The sequence below is a fragment of the Hylobates moloch genome, unplaced genomic scaffold (assembly GCF_009828535.3).
Source record: "Hylobates moloch isolate HMO894 unplaced genomic scaffold, HMol_V3 SCAFFOLD_18, whole genome shotgun sequence".
Lineage (NCBI taxonomy): Eukaryota > Metazoa > Chordata > Mammalia > Primates > Hylobatidae > Hylobates > Hylobates moloch.
In genome coordinates, this window is record NW_026652293.1 from 60,580,573 (window position 1) to 60,601,360 (window position 20,788).

A 20,788-nucleotide genomic window follows, 5' to 3' on the forward strand; every position below is an offset into this window, starting at 1 on the left:
AGCAGATGGGATTCCACCCCATCCGTGGCCTCTCCAGCTGCCCACAGGCCCTGGGAAGGCAGGGAGGTGGCAAAGGCCAGCCCAACCCAGCCCTCCACTCTGGGTACCCAGAGGAAGGCACAGGCTGCTGGTTCTGCAGCCCATCACCTGGAGGTGATGGAGGCCAACCCCAGCCCTGCCTGGAGGCCCTGGTGAGCTTGCCTAGCACTGCTCCAACCCCTCCCTGAGCCCACAGGGCAGAGCCAGGGGTGGCCCAATGGCCTGAGACGAGGGGACAGGGCTGACCTATTAAGAGGAGCCTCCAGAGAAGGCACACCAGACACAGACTCCTGTCAGCTCAGGCGTCCTGGCCTAAGGAGGCAGGGCCCCCAAAAGAGCCAGGTCCTGGCACCATCTCCGAGCTCCCAGCAGGCCTGCTGCAGGTCAGAGGGGCCACATCCCATCTTGGGTCCCTGACCTCATTGGGCCTCACCTGAAAACAGGCACCCAGGCAGTGGCCATGAACAGCCAGGCCACGAGCCTCGACAGGGGTGGGCCCCAGGTCACAGAGAGGGCGGTCTTTATTTCTGGAAGGGCCCTGGAGCAGGAGGCTGCCTCTCATCCACCCGTCCTTCTATCCTCACGACAGGCGCTACGGGGCTGCAGCAACATCAACAGCCTCTCTCAGCTGCTGCAGCAGCTCTTTGGGCTGTGGTGAGAATGCGCTGGTGTCTACCCTCTGGAAGTCGGGGTGCGCAACCAAGGAGGCCAGCACCTCTGTGATGCGCCCGGCATCAAAGGCTGCCTGTTCGAAACCCAACCCAGCACGGTCCTCAGCGGCTGCCTCCTTCAGGACCAGGAGCCTCTTCTCAGCGATGACCTTGAGGAAGTGGTAAAACTCTTCAAAGTTGATGCCCGAGCAGGACCTCATGATGACCTGGGCAGAGGGAAGAGGCCAGTGAGTGACACCATGGACACAGTACAAGCTGCAAAGGACCCGACATGTGCCCAGTCCCCAAGGACAAAGAGGGGACCAATAAGACAGAAGCACTGAGAAGCTGGGCAGTGACCAAGGGAGTCTGAGCCATGCAGCCTAAAAGCCTCCCCCAGGGCTTGGCCCAAGCTGTCCCACACTCTCACAGCCGGCACCTACCCACAGCTCGGCCTGACGGCCATACCCGCCCTGAGCCTGCAGGCCTCCCAGGGACCTGCCATCAATAGCCTCCACGCACAGCCACCCCACCTGGCAGTGGTGGTGCCAGTCGGGCATGGAGTCCCTCCACTCGCTGACCTCCTCCTGCACGGCGCATAGCTCCTGCTGCAAGAAGCGCCACATGTTGGCCAGGTTGAAGCCATTGACCCAGTTGTGGTTGATGGAGATGGTGTCATCCTGGAAGGAGCACAGTGCAGGCAGGCTTGAGCCCATGGCAGGTGCCCCCCGACCAGCCCACATCTCCTGCGCCAGGAACCCACTGTGGGGTCCAGCCCTCTGCAGCCAAGAGGGCCCTCCTGTCTCCCAGCAGGGCTTGCTCAGCAGGGAAGAGGGTGTCGGGCTCAGACCACCTCAGGCCACAGTGAACCCAGAGCAAGTAGACCCAGGGACCAGCAGTGGGTGAAACAGAGGCTGGGCCTCAGCGACACCACCTTGTGAAGGGGTCAGCCTCACCCATGAGCCACCCCATTCCAGCCCTGCTCTGGCTGGGAGAGTGGGGAGGTGGTGCTGCCGTCTACCTGCAGGAAGGCCCCTGATAGGGGGCAGGAGAGCTGCACATTACCAGGTTGTGCACCTGATGGTGCCAGCCACTGGGCACAAACACCATCTCGCCCGCCTCCTGCGTGATCTCCAAGGGTGGGCCAGCAAGCTGGCTCCGCGGGTACAGGTGTGTGTCACAGAGTGCTGGGGAGGTCACGTCGTAGGGCAGGTTGCTGTGGCGGTCCCGCAGGGCCTCTTCCTGCCCTGGGGGGAAGAGGAGCCACTTCTTCCTCCCACAGACATTGACAGACCAGCTGAAGGAGCGGAAGATGTCAGCATGGAATGGGGACCTGCAGCAGCAAGAGCGCCTGGTTCATGCCTGTAGGGGCTGGTATGGGCTTTGCTTGGCACCCCAGAGGCCTGGTCCAACTGAAGGAGGGGTGGCCCTTTGGTCTCAAGGGATGGCACCCATTGTGAGGCCTGTGCCAAGCAGCCCCCCTCCTGCCACCCTGAGCCTCCCAGTCCACTCTGTCACCAGGCCCCTTCGGGTTCCACTCCCACATCCATGGCCTCACCAGCTGCCCGCAGGCCCCGCGTAGACAAAGCGGTAGTCATCCACATCCAGTGCATCCCAGAACTCATTCAGCCAGTCGGACGAGAAGTACACAGGCAGGGTGAAAACGTCCTCCACCGGGAAGTCCCTGTGAGGAGGGCGCAAGGGCACCACTGACAGCACGTGAGGCACGAGGAGACTAGGGCTGCACGAGTGGGGCAACTGAGACCAATCGGCTCCAGTGGAGCTTCCAGATGGCTGCAGCCCCCAAAGAGCCCCAGACCCTCCTCTGAGCCAGATGCTGCTGGCGGGGGAGGGGGGGCAGTCTGATTCCAATGGTTCTGCTTATGAGAAAGTACTGATCATGCCTATAATCCCAGTGCTTTGAGATGCTGAGGTGGATGCATCACCTGAGCTCAGGAGTTCAAGACCAGCCTGGGCAACATGGTGAAACCTAGTCTCTTAAAAAAAAAAAAAAAAAGCCAGGCGTGGAGGTGCACGCCTGTAATCCCAGGTACTAGGGAGGCTGAGGGGATCTATCTCAAAAAAAAAAGGAAAAAAAACATATTGACCTCCCAAAAAACAACACTTGCAGCCATGCGGAAGACAATCCAGTTTCTTTTAAACAGATTAAAGTGCCTCACGGGGAAAAATAGCTCCTCTTTGTGCAGCCAGGGGCCACCTTCATCGGAAAGGCCTCTGGGTTCACGCAGCGCTAGGGAAGGCAGCGCCTCGGTGCGTCCCAAGCCCCATTACCTGCACAGGTGCCAGTCTTTGAGGTAGAGACAGCCCCTGGGAGAGGAGTAGCCCGCCTGGATGTACTCTTTCCAGTAGGTGATGTAGTCTCTGAGAGGCATGTGCTCCTTGGGGTTCGAGTTGTATTCTCGGACCCCACAGTTCGCAACTGGTACAACCACGTCTCCTGAAATGAAAGTCAGGCACGGTCCATGCCATCTCCCTGGGCCCCGTCCTCACTCCAAACCGTCTGCAGAGGAACTCTCCAGGGGCCACGCGCCTGGCCTCCTTCACCCTCCCTGATGCCCCTCTCTAGGCGGGGGCCTCCCGGGCCTGGGTCCCGCCGGTCTTTCCTCCCCGCCCGGGGTCTGCGCCCGCCGCCCCACCGTAGGTCCGTAGCAGGTGGTCGAAGTCGGGCCTGCCCGCGGGCGTCACCCAGCGCCGCCGGCTGCCCCAGCCCTGCGTGAAGGCGCTGGAGAACACGCAGGGCAGGTTGGGCAGCAAGAAGCCCCGCACAAAGTCGGCGTAGGAGAAGGCGCCCGGCTCCGAGACGAAGGCTACCCGGCCCGGAGCGTGGCCGTCGCCGGGGACATCGCCTCCCAGGCCTCGGAAGTGGCGGTCGGCGAGGGCGCGCGTCTCGCGGTCCATCCAGCTCGGCACGGGTCGAAGGACCCTCCTCCTCACTTCCGCCGGAGCGGAAACGGTGAGGACCACCCTCGGAACCAGAAGACGCCGGGCGCCGCGTTTCCGCCTCACCAGCGCCTGGGGCTCCGGCTCTGTACGCATGCGCGCGGCTCGCCGCGGTCTTCACTGCGCAGGCGCCGAGCGGCCGAGGTGCCGCGGTAGGCTCTGGGGCGCGTCTGGCGTCCCTCAGGTGAGCGACGGCGCTGGTCTGTTGGAGGCCCGGCCGAAGCCAAGCCGTAGCGTCCGCCCTCGGCTCAGTCCGCGCGCTGTGGCTGACACAGCCCGAGCCCTCCTTCCCACATCCCCGGGGGGTGGGGGGTATGCGGGCTGCGCTGGGAGAAGGGCGGGGACAGAGGCGGTTCTGGGGGCGGGAGTGCGGCGGTGCTGGGGCGCCCAGGGATCATGGGACCCGGAGAAAACGGTGGGACCTAGAGGGAGAGCTGGGGGGCCCTGGGATGGTGAGATCTAGCGGAGATGGTAGGGTCCTGGAGGGGACGGTGGGGACCTGGAGAGGACGGTGGCACTTGGAGGGGATGGAGACAGTGGGGATTTGGAGGGGATGGTGGGACCTGGAGGGGATGGGGACAGTGGGGACCTGGAGGGGACGGTGGGATCTGGAGGGGATGGGGACAGTGGGGACCTGGAGGGGACCGTGGGATCTGGAGGGGATGGGGACAGTGGGGACCTGGAGGGGATGGTGGGATCTGGAGGGGATGGGGACAGGGGACCTGGAGAGGACGGTGGGGACCTGGAGAGGATGGTGGCACTTGGAGGAGATGGGGACATTGGGGACCTGGAGGGGACAGTGGGGATTTGGAGGGGACGGTAGCACTTGGAAGGGATGGGGACAGTGGGGACCTGGAGGGATCAGTGGCACCTGGAGGGGACAGTGGGATCTAGAGAGGATGGTGGGGACCTGGAGGAAAATGGTGGGAGAGCTGGAGGGGGCAGGGTAACCTAGATGGGAGAATGGGGCCCACAGGGCACCTGGAGGGCATGGCAAGGGGCCCCAGGGGATGACGGGTGTCTGGAGAAGATGGTGGGGAATGAGGGAGGGTGTGAAATGAAGGGATTTGGGGCTGTGTACACATGAGCAGGGCTGAAGTGGGAGGACATTGGAGTAGTGACATGAGGAGTGTTTTGCCAAACTTGCAACTGGAGTTACCCCAAAAGTGGCGGCAAGGGAGTTAGTTGCCCACACTATCCTCAGGTGGGACCAGTTGGGATACCAAAGAAAGAAGTGCTAAATGCATGGTGAGCCCAGAGCAGTTTTTTTTTTTTTTTTTTTTTTTTTTTTTGAGACTGTGTGTAGTGGCGCCATCACAGCTTACTGCAGCCTCCACCTCCTGGGCTTGATTAATTCTTTAATTCCCCTGCTTCAGCCTCCCAAGTAGCTGGGACTACAGGCATGAGCCACTATGCCCAGCTTAGTTTTCTGGGTTTTTTTTTGTTTGTTTGTTTGTTTGTTCTGTAGAGACAGGGTCTCTGTGTTGTCCAAGCCAGTGTCGAACTTTTGGGCTCAAGCAATCCTCCAGCCTTGGCCTCCCTAAGTGCTGGGATTACGGGTGTGAGCCACTGCACCAGGCCCTGCCTAGAGCTTTTGTTAAGGGAACTTTCATTTAGAGTGGGCTGCAGTAGTCCTCTAGATGGGCAGTAAGGGAAAAGGGACGTCCTCCCTAGGTATGTCTCTTGGAAGGGGTGTGGGTTATGGAGTTTATAGGAAGTTTTCAGGAATTTGGCTCAGGGCCAGGGTCATTTTCTCTGTAGTAAACTTAGATACTTTCTTCTATACGTGGAAATGTTAAAGGCCCTGGATTGGGTTGAAGCCTGGTGGGGAAAACCTGTGGTTGGGGCACAGAGGGGTCAGGGTACTCTGTGATTTTCGGCCAGAACACGAAAGTGGGGCCATGGGGGACCCATGTGATGTATGTCTTGGTGTGCTGGAGAAATCAGCTCAAAGCTACCCACATGGATGCAGAAGGAAAGATAGCAGATTTATTGCCCCTGAAGCCTGGCAGGCTGTGTGCACATAGGCGCTCTGTGAGAGAGTGCAGAGTTTGGGCAGCATTTCCTAGGCGTCTTGACAGGGAGGTAGAAGGAGGAACAGTCAGAACCGCTCATCTCTCCCAGAGAAATGAGAGGCAGCTTGTGCTGGTTTGCACACAGTGAGAGGCCTTTGAGTTAGGTTTGGAGGTCTAATGACATTCTAGGGGCCATCAGACCATGACTGTGTCTTGTAAAATCTGGACACTGGGCTATCTCATTCCAGACCAAACAGAGGCATCTTAAGCGGGAGAGGGGCACCTGCCTTCCCTTTATGAAGCAATGGAAATGTTTTATTTACTCTTATGAGCGGGGATATGGGAGGTTCTAGGAGTGCTGGGGCTCTGAGCCTTGCTGGAAGACTCTTTCCAAGGGGTGTGAGGTTTACTCAGGAGAACAGGGAGGAGCAGAAGAGGGAGGACCAAGGTCTGAGGAGTTGGAGGGAGGACTAGGAGAAAAGTGAGTTTTGGGAGTCTGAGTCCAGGTGGAGGTGGGATATGGGGGCAGGGACAGGAGGTGGAGAGTTGTTTTGGGGATTGTGTGATTCAGTGCATGCTATGGTCCCTTCCTGGTCAGCCCCATTGTGACTTGTGTGATCACGGTATGCAATTGTTTATTGGTTTTTTTTTAATACTAGAGAATCAGAATGTCTGGAGAAGTTACAGTTGGAGAGAAAGAATCACGTCCAGTTCCATCCAGAGATGACCGGGGTTTTTTTTGCTTTGTTTTTGTTGTTGTTGTTGGTTTTTTTTTTTTGAGACCGCGTCTTATTCTGTCGCCCAGGCTGGAGTGCAATGGCACGATCTTGGCTCACTGCAACCTCCGCCTCCCAGGTTCAAGTGATTCTCCTGCCTTAGCCTCCTGAGTAGCAAGGATTACAGGCATGCACCACCACGCCCAGCTAATTTTTGTATTTTTAGTAGAGATGGGGTTTCACCATGTTGGTTAGGCTGGTCTCGAACTCCTGACCTCGTGATCTGCCTGACTCGGTCTCCCAAAGTGTTGGGATTACAGGCGTGAGCCACCACGCCCAGCCGAGATGACTGTTTATTATTTCCTGGTGTAGAGCCGGCTTTTCTACGTTCCTTCACACATTCATTCATTCATTCATTCATTCTCTCTCTCTGCTCTTCTGTCCCCCCAGTCCTTGCCTATACGTTCACGCACATGTATGCACACACACTCACACATACACAGAGTCTCTTTCTCCATCGTTTATAATATACATATGTAAACTTTTGCTGCTTTTAGCCTTTTGTTTTTTACTTAACAATATGCTGTAACATCTTGCCACATGTTGACCTCAATATTGACAATTAATTGACCTTAATTGACCTTGCCACATATTGTTCCTTAATTGCTAGTAGTCATTTGATTTTGGTTGTGGTGCATGCAGATCATGGGAGGCCAATGGGGAAGATGTGGGGAGCAAAGTGTTTATAATTGTCTCAAGATCTTGGAATGTGGTTCCGAGTTTGCCTCATGGGGAAACTGAAATTCAGGTGGGCATTGCCTGGAAGGAGTTCATGCAGCTCCGTGGTAGAGCCAGTTTCCTAAGAAAGTAGCATTTGGGCTAGCAGGTCCACAGCTCCCTGAGATCACTGAGCGCCTAGGACTTGGTGGGAGATGGAGCTCTCGTTCTCGAGATGAAACTCTGTGGTTTAGTTCACTGGTCTGCAGGGTGCCCCCTTGGGTCAGTGTCACCGCTGTATACACAGGAGGCTTGGAGTGTTATCAGCTCTCATGGGACTGGAACACAGGCTTGTGTCACCCAGAGCCCGCTAATCAGCCCTGGCATCGCTTGGGAATGGCAAGAAATCCACATTCTTGGGCCCCACACAGTACTCCATTAGAATGGTTTTTTTGTTTTTGTTTTAAAACGGGGTCTTCCTCTGTCACTCAGGCTGGAATGCAATAGCGCTGTCTTGGCTCACTGCAACCTCTGCCTTCTGGGCTGAAGTGATCTTCCCCCCTCAGCCTCCCAGAGTGCTGAGATAACAGGTGTGAGATTACAGTGGCTCACACTGTGCCTGGCCAGGACAGGTTTTAAGTCAGCACTTTGGAGAAAATGCAGTACGCTTTTTGCCGAATATGTGCTCCTCTCTCACTGTGTTGCGTGCAAACAGTCCCAGTGAGCATGTCTGCACTTTGTGGCTAGAGCTGGGAACCTCTGAGGGAGTGGAAAGAGGGTCTGGGGAGCAGGGGAGGGGAGCCTGGAAGGATTGGCCGCACCCTACCGCCCCTGTGGGCACACACAGCCACCACTGTTCTCACTTAGCTTCTTGGTTGCGAGGTAGTGGAAGGTGTGCAAGATGTTTGTTCTGTGACTGTGGAAATGAACTAAAAATAAGTTGTTTACTGGATACTGAGCCTCACTCAGGGGACCCTTGAGTGATGGAAATGCTGAAAGAGACCCATTGTACAGATCATCCTGCGTGCTGAGCCGTCCCTGTGTTGCAGACTTCCTCCCCAAGAGCGTCACTTGTGTGGGTTGGCTGCAGACACCCTTGGGCTCCTGGCCATGACCTCCCTCGAGGATTCAGCTGTGTGTTCTCAGGGTCAGTGTGGGTCCCCAGGCCCACACCTGCACTGGAGGAGGCAGGTTGCAGATTGCAACAGGCAGGGACACCGTGAGGGCTCCAGGACCTGGACTGATTGCAGAACTATGTGATACAGGAGGGCATAGGCACAGCCCTGTTTCCATGTGGTGTGGTTGTGGTCAACTCAACACAAATTCATTGGGTGCCCATGGTGTGTAGCGGGCCTTGCGGTCCTCCCATGACAGTGCCTTCTCTAGTGCGACAGTCATGAAAACACCAACTCTCTGGAGTTTTGCTTGGGCCATGGTTGGTGACAGTGCCTTAGGAAGGCGAGGAAGCCCTCTGATCAGAGACCTGAGGAGTGGAGCCACCAATGAGACTCCCTGGCGTGGAAAGGTTGCTGGGAGCAGAGGGCAGGGGAAGGCCAGGGCAGGGAGGCCACGGGTCCTGCAGAGTCCATGAAGCTGCGGTAAGGAACTTGGATCTCATTCCAAGTACACAGGGAAGGGCTTTGGGCAGAGAAGTGACATATTCTAATTCTGTTCAATGACTATCTCATTGACTACCGGAGGGGGAATGGGTGATAGGGACAGGATGAGGTCAGGAGGTTGCCTGAGAGGTTGTCCAGGTGTGGAGGGAGAGAGGACTGCCTTGGATGGTGGAACTGTGGAAAGTAACTAAAAGTAGATTGTTTCCTGGAGATTGAGTCTCACTCAGGGGGCACAAGTATGATGGAAAGACTGAGAGAGACCCATTGTACAGATTGCAGTGTGTGATGAGTGAGTCCCTGTGACTACGACTCCTTCCCCAAGTGTATTGCTTGTGCTGGTTGGCCCAGACAATGCCTGTGCCAGGTCAGTGGTGTGGTCTTGGGGTGGAGGGCGGGGACCAGCTGCCAGGACATGCTCATGGCATGTTTCTGGGAGGGGAGGAAGAGAGGAGTCAGAAGTCCTGGGCCCGTGGTGCCTTTACTGAGAGAGGAACTGACTCTGGTGCTGCTACACTGGGGTGCCCATTAGGGGTGGGAGGAGATGCCCAGCAGGTGATAGGGGAGGAGCTGAAGGAGGGGCTGTGAAGTTGGGGTGCCCGTTAGGGGTGGGGGCAGATGCCCAGTGGGTGACGGGAGGGGCTGTGAAGTTGGGGTGCCTGTTAGGGTCAGGGACAGATGCCCAGCGGGTGATAGGGGAGGGCCTGTGAAGTTGGGTTGCCCGTTAGGGATGGGGGCAGATGCCCAGCAGGTGATAGGGGAGGAGCTGGTGGAAGGACTGTGAAGTTCAGGTGCCTGTTAGGGGTGGGGGCAGATCAGCGAGTGATCAGATGTCCAAGTTTGAAGCGTGAGGGAGTCTGGCTGGAGTGGGTGTTTGGGAGGCAGCGGCTTGGGGGTGATGTTGAGTTTCTGGCCTGTGTTGTCTCACCTGGAAAAAGAGGGTGCAAGGAGGAGAGGTTGTGCCCTGTGCAGTCAGGTGCATGAGGAGGCTATGGCCAAGGAGAGTGGACGCAGGTGCTCATGGAAGTGGGGCTGGAGACCTGGAGAGGGTAGTTGCCAGGGAGCCAGGGTACAGTGACTCTCAGCAAGGCCCCTCGGCTCATGGGCCAGGTCCACTACCACATTTTTGTAAGTGAGGTCCCGTGGGGCGGCACACCCCATGTTGGTGTCTTGTGTGTGGTGTGGCCACTTTCATTCCACCCCAGCAGAGCTGTGTAGTTGTGACAGAGACTGTGCGTGGTCCTTCACGGAGAGTGCAGTGCCTGGCATGGGAGGGCCAGAGAGGTCCTGGGGCTGAGAGAGAGAGGGTGGGATCAGGGCCCTGGGAGGAGGGTCTGGCCTTGGAGGTGAAAAGGGACCACGTTCTCCTGTGGCCTCTGTGTGGGGCCAGGCGTGTCATCGGGTAGGGGAATGGCTGGCCGGCATGGGGGCCATATCCAAGATTGGGCTGCTTCTGATGTTCCATGGGGTGTCCTCGCTTCCGTCCTTGCACTGCATCTCCGTTGACTAAGGTTTAATGGGAAAGAAGCCCTGGAAACCTGCAGTTGGAAAAGGGTGGCTACAAGTTTCTCTTCTGGCTTCTTCCTGGGTTGTTGTTAAACTTGAATACTTTCCTTATGTTTATTGTTTAAAATGTGATAACGAGAAGAGCCTTGGTTGTTCATGTCCTAATTTTTTGGTCTTTTTTCCCTTCTTTCTTTTCTTTTTTTAAAGAGATGGAATTTCACTCTGTTGCCCAGGCTGGAGTGCAGTGGTACAGTCATGACTCACTGCAGCCTGGACCCTCCAGGCTCAAGTGATCCTCCTACCTCAGCCTCCTGAGTAGCTGGGACCACAGGTGCACACCAGCATGCCCAGCTTTCCTTTTGAATTTGAAACATTTTAGAGCTGGTGACCTTAGGTCTTAGTTATTTTAACAGTAGGTAAAAAGGTCCAGAAGGTGAGGTGATGTTTCCAGAGCTGTAAACTGTGCTGCAACACCAGTAACAGGACTTCTCCGGGGAGATTGTGCATAATTTCCCTCCACACTCCTGGAATACCTCCCAACCATGCCTGCTTAGCAAAGGTCAGCACATGTTCACTGTCCACGCTGTGTCTAGCTCTCTGTATAGAGGTGGTGGTGGTGAGGCATGGTCCCTCCCCTCAAAGGCCAGGTATGGCTGAGGTCTGGGCAGCCTCTTTGGCCAGGAGCATGGGCACAGCAACTCCAGGGCTGAGCAGGGAGGGCCACGGCCCCTCCTGTGGGTACTGGCTTGCCTGACTTTGAGGAGCATGACTGATGTAGTTTATCCTCCTCCTAATTCTGAGAAGCAGACATCTTTTTTTTTTTTTTGAGACGGAGTCTCGCTCTGTCACCCAGGCTGGAGTGCAGTGGCGCGATCTCGGCTCACTGCAAGCTCCACCTCCCAGGTTCACGCCATTCTCCTGCCTCAGCCGCTCCGAGTAGCTGGGACTACAGGCGCCCGCCACCACGCCTGGCTAATTTTTTTGTATTTTTAGTAGAGACGGGGTTTCACTGTGGTCTCGATCTCCTGAACTCGTGATCCGCCCGCCTTAGCCTCCCAAAGTGCTGGGATTACAAGCGTGAGCCACCGCGCCTGGCCAGCAGACATCTTTGTGCCCCCATAGTCCAGAGCCTGCTGGGTGGCCTTGCATCTGCTGTGGCAGAACAGCATCATGGGTTCTGTGTGTGGCCTGCCGGACCCTCACCATGGCCCTGGTGGGGAGTGGGTGGCCCTGGAGGGGGTGGGTCCTGTGTATGGCCCACTGGGCCCTTGCTGTGACCCTGGGGATGCTGGGGGTGTAGCTGGGTTGACCATGGTACTGAAGGTCTTGGCACCCTCTTCTGTGTCTCCTGAGGGGCCATGTGGGGTGCTCAGATGAGTATTCCCCCGTTGCAGAGGAAGGTGCAATGAGATACCTGCTGCCTAGGGCTCCCTCTGGCCTCCTGCCGGTGGTGAGAGATGGTGTCGCCTAGGAAGAGCAGCTCTGGCCCACCCATGGATCTGCTTGGCCTTGGTGTGTGCTGCAAGCCCACCTGTCAGGCCCTCCCCAGAAGAGGAGGCCAGCCTTAAATCTCCCAGAGCCTTCCTGGGCAGGGAGAGTGCGAGGTGCTTTGTGTTTGTTGATGTTGGGGTTCCCTGCAGTCTGGCTGAGACAGGTTCTCACAAGGCCTCCCGTGGGCTCCGGCCTCCCGTGGGCTCCAGCCTCCCTGAGCCCCGGCTCTCCTCTGTGACTAGGTGCTGTAGTCACTGCTGGCCTCGGCCCCTTGCTGCCCCTGCGTTGCGTGTTCGACACTACAGAAGGCTCGCCTTCCCGGCAGTCCTAGGCCTTGCAGGCTCTTCCAGAAGGTTCTCTGACACCTGCTCCCTTCACTGCTCAGTAGCAGTCACAGGCCGTGTCATCGTTGCTGGTCTTTGAATGTCACTATCTGTCTGCTCCCCTGGACCTCCCTTGGTGCCTGGACTGTGTCCTGTGTCTCCTTAGATACCCACATCCTAAGAGCTGCTTTCTTGGAGTTGGGAGACGGGGTCAGCCAAGGTGCCCTGGGTTCCTTGAGCTTTCACCACAATAAGTTGTCTACAGGGTCCCTCGAACTCTGACATTTTTATTATTTCTAAGTCTCGTATCTTATTGTGTGTTGATGATAGAATTCTCTTACTTAATGTAGCAGCTTCCTTTTCGGCTTCTCCTAATCTCAGGTACAGTCGACCCTCAGTACCTGTGGTTTGGTCCCAGGACCTCATGCAGATGCCCAGGTCCCTGGTGTGAAGTGGCGTGGTATCACATGTCCTCTCTGTGCATCCTGCCATCAGCCTTACGTCATCTCTGTCACTTACAAGTCTGCCACGGTGGCGTGCTGTGGGGGTAGTTGTGCTGTGTTGCTTAGGGAATAAAGAGAGGAAAAACAGTCTGTGTATGTTCAGTGCAGGGACAGCTTTTTTTTTTTTTTTTTTTAGTATTTTTTGACCTGTGCGTTGTTGAATCCACGGATGTGGAGCCCAAGGATGTGGCGGGCTGGCTGTACTGGTGATTAGTGATCAGTTCACACGAGCGATGAGAGCTGGCGATCTGGACTGATCTACAGGGTGGACACCAACAGCTGATTGGCATGTATGCATGTCTGGGAAATTCAGTCCTGACTTTTCTACGGAGATTTAAGAGGAATACTGGGAGGTATTTATGGAATACTTGAGCCACATCAGCGTAGAAGTTAAATTCATTGTGCTGTGAAGGAGTTGGGTCATTTCGCTTTAATGTGACCCCTTACTTTTGTATATATTGAGCACATTTCGAGTGAAGTTTCCTCCCCCTCCTCTCTTCCCCTTCTTCCTCCCTCCCCCTCCTCTCCTTCCTCCTCACCCTTCTGTGTGAGCTTTTGTGGTTAGGTGTTGTCTATGGCCAGCTCTGTTCAGATACTAAAAGCAGAGAGACCAATGGCAGATCCTGGGTGTGGCGACACCCTGGCAGTCATGAAACAGGTGGATTCAAGAAAACGGCAGGCTCTAGGTGCTCCTGCCTGCCAGGCCAAGCTAGTGCTTGTGGGTGCTCCTGGGTGCTCACAGGAATAGTCCTGCCTTGGGGAGTGGCTGTGCTGTGCCAAGCACCTGGGAGCGCCCTGCTGACCTCATGAGGCTGTGGGGCCACACAACTGTCAGCCCCACTCAGGGATAGGGGTGGGAGGGAGGGGCTTGCTCACTTGCCTGAGCCCACAGCCTCGGGTGGAGCTGGTTGCCCTGACTCTGCACTTGTGTTGTCAGTGAGAGGAAGCGTGCCAGGATCTGTGTGGCCTGTGTGGCTGTGCTCTTCTCCCTGGGCTTTTGCCTGAGGCAGTGGTTTGAAATGCTCTTGGAATTGTAGCACCCAGCTGAAATTTAGTTCTGGTACACCTGTCATGCATGCGTTTATTAATTTTAATGTGATTTTCTATTGTTTGTTATAAACATCCAATAAGCCTTTAATTGAACCATTACGTACAGAAATACCAACGAATCAAAAGAGCATGCAAAATCACAAGTGCACCCAGGGCAAGGGGTGGACAGAAGCAGCCCCACAGAGGCCCCTGCAGGGCCTTCCCCTTTCCCCAGATGTAGCCATCTTCCTGACCTCCTAATGTTGAACTTTTCATGTGCTTACTTGCCAAACGAAATAAAATTTGTAGAAAGTCTTGATGTCCCCAAATAGAAACATCTTAGGGTGTTGTGAGCTGAGAGTGGGTGTGTGGCATTTGCTGCCTAAATATTTAGTGGCATCAGAGAGCAGTCTGGTGTGAAGGACCCACACCCCGGAGCAGAATGGCCTTGCAGATGTCATACACATCACCCAGGGGCTACATGGGTCTGAGATGGCTTCCACCTTCCTGTAGGAGGCCCCAGCCTTGATGGTCTCAGCCATCTCGGCACAGCAGGCGTCCTGTCTGCCTGGGTCCCAGGTGGATGCTACACACATGGTGGATCTGCGCCACAGCTGGAGAGCCTCGGGTTCAGGAAATTCCCCATACTGTAATGGGCATGTTGGCAAGACAAGCCTGCTTACTCCACCCCCAGAGGAGACGTCATCCTTAGTACCCGGCTCACATCCTCTCTCTGGCCAAGAGGGAGAAACCAGTCACAGCCCCAGGCTGCTCGCCACGCAGGCATTCTGGAAAACAGTCTGGGCCGAAGCTGCCATGGACACTCAGGGATGTGAGGAGAGGTGCATCCCATCCACATCCACCCAGTCTCATCCTGTCTAGGCTTCCAGCGGGATTTCTCATTGATTAGCCTGGCTGGGACCAAATCTGTCCAGTCATAGGACATTCAGTCAAGGCTGCCACCTCAGCCATGCCCCAGGGGCCCAGCTGCACAGACATCTCAAAGCCCCAAACATCCATCCCATTCACTCAGTGACAGGTTGTTGCCAAGGAGGGTAATTAATGAAATGGGGCCCTTCCCCTCTCACGACTTCCAGCCAGATGAGCAGGCGGCACCCTCCATGTGCTGAGTGCCATGCCCCCGGAAGGAGGGCAGGTGTGGGAGAAAGTGGGTGGGGGCTCCATCCGTGGCCACATGGGCATTCTGTGGACTTGGGAGACTAGCCAGGCAGCCCCCACAGTCCAGCCACACCTCCTTCCCTGCAGTGGTTGCACACCCTGTGGTCTGCGTGTGACGACATATTGTGCGTTCTCAGATGGCTGTGTCCTCATGTAGAATGCTATAAGGTTAGGTGTGGTTATGAGAAGGGAAAACACTTGTCTGAAGGATTGTTTTCTCTATGCAATGAAGTTGATGAATGGAAGTTTCCAAAGGGGAATGTGCATCTAGAGGGAACATCATGGCCAAAAGACAGCGCTCCTTGGAACGGTCTGAGTACATCCTGGGACTGAGGTCCGAGGCCCAGGGCCCTGGCAAAGTCTCCAGTGATGTCCTCCTCAAGTCTCATCCAGCAGTGGACACTGATCCAAGCAGGGTGTCTTTGCTGGGTGCAGGGGCACAGAGTGTGGTGAGGGGGATGACAGTGTGAACCCTCTGCCTGGGTGATGGGCATGAGTCTGGGACTCAGGGGTCCCGGTTCCAAACCAGGCCTCCTGCTCTGGCTGCTCCTCCTTCACCTGCTGAGAGGGTACATGGGCTTCGTCATGCAGCCACAGGTGGATAAGAGTCAGCCATGTGCTGCAGCCTGTGTGAGCCCAGAGCCGCAGGGGAGGCAGCATCCTTGTGGGGTTGCTTGTGTCTCCAGTCCACGGGTGACGGCACAGTGTTACTGTCTCTTCTCCTTCAGAGGCAGAAGAGGCCTGGACCTTGGCGCAGACAGACCCAGGAACAGATGAGCAGGGACGTCTGCATCCACACCTGGCCGTGCACCTACTACCTGGAGCCCAAGAGGCGATGGGTTACTGGACAACTGTCCTTAACGTCGCTGTCGCTCAGGTTCATGACTGACAGCACTGGAGAGATTCTGGTCAGCTTCCCCCTCTCCAGCATAGTTGAGATCAAGAAGGAGGCTTCGCATTTTATCTTCAGCTCCATCACCATCCTGGAGAAGGGCCATGCCAAGCACTGGTTCAGCTCCCTGCGGCCAAGTCGAAATGTGGTCTTCAGCATCATCGAGCATTTCTGGAGGGAGCTGCTGCTGTCTCAGCCTGGAGCCGTGGCAGATGCATCTGTCCCAAGGACCCGGGGCGAGGAGCTGACGGGACTCATGGCCGGATCCCAGAAACGCCTGGAGGACACGGCGAGGGTCCTGCACCACCAGGGCCAGCAGCTGGACAGCGTCATGAGAGGCCTGGACAAGATGGAGTCAGACCTGGAGGTGGCGGACAGGTGGGCTTGCTATGTACACTTTGCAAGGCACACACAGAGTAAGATGCACATGTGTGGAGGCTCACAGGCACTGTTCCAGGCCAGTGCACCATATTTCCACACATCCAGCATTCTGAGATCGTGGCTGTGCACCTGCTGTACACGCTTAGTGGGTACGCACAGTAAGATGCAGCACTCGGAAAGCGAGGCTGTGAATACACTGTGCACTCTGCTGGAAACACACAGTGAGATCTGAGTGAGTGCTGGCTCACTGGGTGCCTGGCACCACTGCCGTCCACTGCACCATGCTGAGTCCACACCCAGCAAGCAGAGACTCTGCTGTGACCTCCTGTACACACTCCTCTGTTTCTGGCTCCTATGTGGTGATGGGGAGGCCCTGGCCCTGGCCTCTGAGGTCACAGAGGGTGGAGTGAGGTCTGTCTTGGTGACAGTGTCTGTGAGTGAGGTGTCTCCTGTCAGCATCTGCCATTTGTTCATGAGCTATGCTCTTCTGTTATGTTTCTTAGTATGAAAATCCTGTATGTCCAGAAAATTTCTTCAGTTTGTTTAAGAATGCTTTTCTTTTTCCAAGTCCCATTTTTGCTTTCTGAGTCCTGCTGTCTTCTGTTTGGGTACTCCTTTCTTATTTGGCTTTCTTTTAGTGTTGCTATTCTAGTGTATGTTTCTGGTTTTTATCTTCCTACCATTTATCATTTGTACTTCTAATTTCTTAGAACCCTTTTGTGTTCCTCCAGTTTCCTGGAAAAACCTTCGGGTCTTGCGTCATGGCCTGAGCATCTTCTCTGTTCGGATATTATTAATAGCCTTGTTTTGCTTATGGTTTCTGGGTTTTCAAGGTGCTTGTTTATTGCCTTTTTTGTCGCGGTCGTTTTTCCTGAGATGGTGTGTGTGGGGCTGAGGTATCAGCCATGGGCTTTTTACTGGGACCCTCAGTTCCTCGTCCTGGGGTCCTGTCTGGAGCGTGAGTCTTGGGGGGCTGCTTTCTGGCTCAGGTAGAAGGTTTACTCCCTCTGCCCTCAGGTTCCATCCAGTCCCTCTTCTGGGAGCCGAGGGTCTCCCAGTGCAGTGCCACATGGACTTGTGCCTGCGTGTTGCTGGTTCTTCCTGCCCCTGCTGGGAGGGTGCTGGTACTCCCTCCTCATCACCCCATAGGGCTCTGGCATCCTAATTGCATGGTCTCTCAGCATGCCACTGCTGGCATACTATCCACCTTCCTGGATTTGCCAGTCTGCCCGTTTTTCAGTGTCAGGCTGCCACTGTGTTTGTCTGTTTCCTTTGTCTTTGGAGAACTGTGTGTTGAGTTTGCCATCCTTCTCTATTGCTCTCTGCCCCTTTTTTAAGGACATGTCCTTGAGAGCGCGCGCGTGTGTGTGTATGTGTGTGTGTGTCTGTGTCATCTGTATGTGTATGTGCGTCTGTATTTCTGTTTGTGTCTGTGTATTTGTGTGTGTCATCTGTGTGTGTGTTTCAGTACACATAGCTCAGGTTTTTACATGCTTTCAATTACTTTTATTATTTCTTAAAAAGTCGTTTTGAAGCATGTTGTTTCTCGTTTTGTGATTATTCAGAGGAAAATGAGAACTTCCTCCCAGCACCCACAGCTTCAGTGGGCAGAAACTCTGTGTCCCTGGAATCCCGCCTTGGCATTGGCCACTGTCCCTCAGCCCTAAGCTGGGGTCATATTGGTGCGTTAGTATTGCATGCAGATTAGTTGGACTGAGGTCACATCTTGTACTTGACTAAGAGGAGATCCTTTCAGTCAAAGCTTTGCTGGCACAAGGCTGCAGCCGAAGATGACAGAGCCCCCCGACAATCCCACCTCCTCTGTGTCGATGGCAGATGTGTGTTCTGCCCTGGTCAGAGTCTGCAGGGGGCCAGCAGCTGGAGCCCCAGGGACAGTTGCAGGCCGAAGGCCATGACTCTGTTGCTCGGATCAGTTCTTGTTGTTTTAAGGCCTTCAGCAGGTTGCACGGGGCCTGCCCGCATTACAGGCCCAGCTGCTTTCCTAGGAGTCCGCCAATTTCTATTTAATCTCATGGACACACACCATCACAGACACGTGCAGAGTAGTGCTTGACGACTGGGCCTCGTGGCCCCGCTATGTGGACACTAATGTGACCATCACGGCCTCCTGGGAGGCACGTGCACTGGCGAGCTGGGACCGGCCCTCTGCCCTCTGGCCTGTGGGGTTCTGGAGCCCTCCCCACGGTGCCTCCGTCCTGGCTTCTCCCTGCCCTGGCTCGCTGCTGAGAGGTGTCCCTGGGCTGGACCGTGAGAGTGTCTGCAGGGGACGGCCTGGGGATATTCGCAGAGGACTGAGCCCTGGCCATAGGCGAGGGTGCTGCGGTCCTGGAGGGGAGGCTGTGGGTGCACAATATGGCTTTCCCTGCTTCCTGGGTGTCGTCCTCCTCCCAGTCACAGACAAAACAAATGCCATGGAGAAGGAGCATCTTTTTCTGTGCCCAGCCGAGTTTCTGCGTGGCCATGTGGCATCAGTGCCAGCGTTGTGTGCACCCAGAGACTGTGTAGAGGGAGATTGGGAGGAGGCTGCCAAGGCACACGATTATCCACGGCATGGACCCAGAGCCCCCGTGTTTGCTATTGACTCCTGCTGGGAAATGAGCCAGGCACCAAGTGATGGGCCTGTCCCTTCTTCTGGAAATGTAGTAGGTGACCCAAAGACTGGCTGAGCCAGAGAAACAAGAGTTCCCCCCACAGTGCTGGCATCTGACCCAGCCCCTGGGCCCCTTTAGTAGTCCCTGAACACTGTGGCTTTGATTGTGCGCTGAAGAAGAGCCCGCCCCATGTCGCCCACTCTCGTGGGACAGGCTGCCCTATGTTCACCTGCGTCGGCCTGCACTGCCACGTCTCTCTCCTGCTCAGCAGCTATCTCCCAGAAGTAGCCTGCCACCCTGCGCCAGCCCCACCACCTGTCCCACTACCTGTCCTGGCCACCATAGGCCCCACCACCGGCCAGGCGCTCTCTCAGCTGATCCTCGGCACCCCCATTCTTATGTGCCGAGGAGCACATCAGAGTGAGGCCCTGTGCCTGCCTGCATTCATGTCCCATTCCTTCTTAGTGCTGGTGCTCAGAGCTCTTTCCCGCCAGGCAGGAGGATTGAGGTCGTCAGCCTGGCAGGACTGCAGGTCGCAGTGTCGGAGACCACCTGGCCTTTGCCCACGCCGGTCCCTTCAGGTGCAGGCAGCCTTGGTGCCTTCTCCAGGCCCACAGGCAGGACTCCCAGCCTCCAGGACATGCAAGAAACAGAACAGACACAGGAAAAAGACAAATCTGACACAGGATTTTGAAAAGCAGGTCAGAAAAACAATGCGAAGGAATGGGGCCAATTACATAAAGACTTTTTTTTTTTTTTTTTTGAGACGGAGTCTCACTCTGTCTCCCAGGCTGGAGTGCAGTGGCACGATCTCTGCTCACTGCAAACTCCACCTCCCAGCTTCCTGCCATTCTCCTGCCTCAGTCTCCCGAGTAGCTGGGACTACAGGCGCCCGCTACTGCACCCGGCTAATTTTTTTGTATTTTTTAGTAGAGACGGGGTTTCACCGTGTTAGCCAGGATGGTCTCGATCTCCTGACCTCGTGATCCACCTGCCTCGGCCTCCCAAAGTGCTGGGATTACAGGCGTGAGCCACCGTGCCCAGCCGAAACTTTGTTTTTAAGTATAATTATTTTTTCAGCCTTGTTGAGGTATTGCTGAGAAAACCTGTGTATATTTCAGGCATGTGGCTTGGTGATGCAATGTTTGTACCCACTGTGAAGTCACCATCACAGTCATACCCATGAACACGTCTCTCATGTCACATGCCTGTCATTTTGTTCCCTTTTTCTTTTTTTCCTTGAGAATGTTAAGGACACCTAAGATCTGTGTTCTTGGCAGATTTCAAGTGTACTATTAGTATGGAGAGCTGCACCTACCATGTCATTACTGCCCAGAGCTCATTCATCCCGTAACCGAAGCTGGTGCCCTTGGCCACTCTCTCCCCGCTTCCCCACCCGCCCCACACCTGCCCCTCTCTCTGTTTCTGTGAGTTTGGCTTCTTTAGGTTCCACATGCGTCATGCAGGGTTTTTCTCTCTGGTGCCTTTCACTCAGCATAATGTGCTCCAGGTCTGTCCATCTTGGTGAAATGGCAGGATTTCCTTCTTTTTTATGGCTGAATAAAATTCCATGGCATATAGACACTATATTTTTGTACCCGAACTCGGGTCTCGGCCACTCATTGCTTGAAAGCCAAAATCCAAGAGATGAGCTTTGGTGAAAGGAAAGTTAGCTTTATTAAGGAAGCCAGCAACCTCTGGGTGGTAGACTTGTTTTCAAAGATCACCTCCCCTGGAGTTGTGACTCCAGATCAGGGGTTTTTAAGGGAAATTAGGGGAGATGATTAAAGCACCCTTGTGAAACCTGCAGAGTCTCAGATGGGCAGTTAATCCTTGCTTTCTTGGTCAGATGGAGGACAGATGCCTTGTGGCCTTCTGCAGGCACCATCAGCCTATTCTTACCAGGCTGGTCAGCCCATTCCCAGAGCTGTTGGTTCCCAGAGCTGTTGAGTCCCGGAGTGAGTTGTTGGTTCCCAGAATTGTTGGTTGGTGTATTTTCTTTTATTTCTGTTGAAGGTCCTGTTTTCCCAAGGCATTTTTCATAATCTACAGACTCAAGCAAAGCAATAATTATGTTCAAGTAAACAAGCTTTTCTCTAACTTGGTGTCAGTACTGTTCCATTTTCTCAATCCATTCGTCTGTGGATGGACACGTGGT

At 55.2% G+C, this 20,788-nt stretch overlaps 2 protein-coding genes across 9 annotated transcripts in view; one reads left to right on the top strand and one right to left on the bottom strand.

Annotated features, from left to right (window-relative positions):
- Positions 1–523: 523 nt before the first annotated feature.
- Positions 524–3,608, bottom strand: JMJD4 (jumonji domain containing 4). 2 transcript variants are annotated; one of them, XM_032137701.2, is made up of 6 exons: positions 3,347–3,608; positions 2,982–3,147; positions 2,248–2,373; positions 1,755–2,022; positions 1,223–1,369; positions 524–916 (listed from the first exon to the last, which is right to left on the bottom strand). In XM_032137701.2, exons 1-6 carry the CDS (start codon positions 3,606–3,608, stop codon positions 632–634), a joined length of 1,254 nt encoding a protein of 417 aa, XP_031993592.2. In that variant the 3' UTR covers positions 524–631. The 2 variants fall into 2 exon arrangements, with proteins under 2 accessions (XP_031993592.2, XP_058286517.1); XM_058430534.1 differs by having other exon boundaries at positions 2,248–2,430.
- A 123-nt stretch (positions 3,609–3,731) lies between these two features.
- SNAP47 (synaptosome associated protein 47) overlaps positions 3,732–20,788 on the top strand; it is a 48,346-nt gene continuing 31,289 nt past the window's right edge. For 3 of the 7 annotated variants that reach the window (XM_032137695.2, XM_032137700.2, XM_032137697.2), the window contains exons 1-2: positions 3,732–3,834; positions 15,474–16,015. In XM_032137695.2, the coding sequence (XP_031993586.1) occupies positions 3,745–3,834; positions 15,474–16,015 (632 nt within the window). In that variant the 5' untranslated portion in view covers positions 3,732–3,744. Of the gene's footprint in view, positions 3,835–4,737; positions 4,899–10,427; positions 10,552–10,623; positions 10,780–12,873; positions 12,891–15,473; positions 16,016–20,788 lie in introns of those variants that run through there. The other 4 variants (XM_058430532.1, XM_058430533.1, XM_032137698.2 and 1 more) reach the window with 4 other exon arrangements.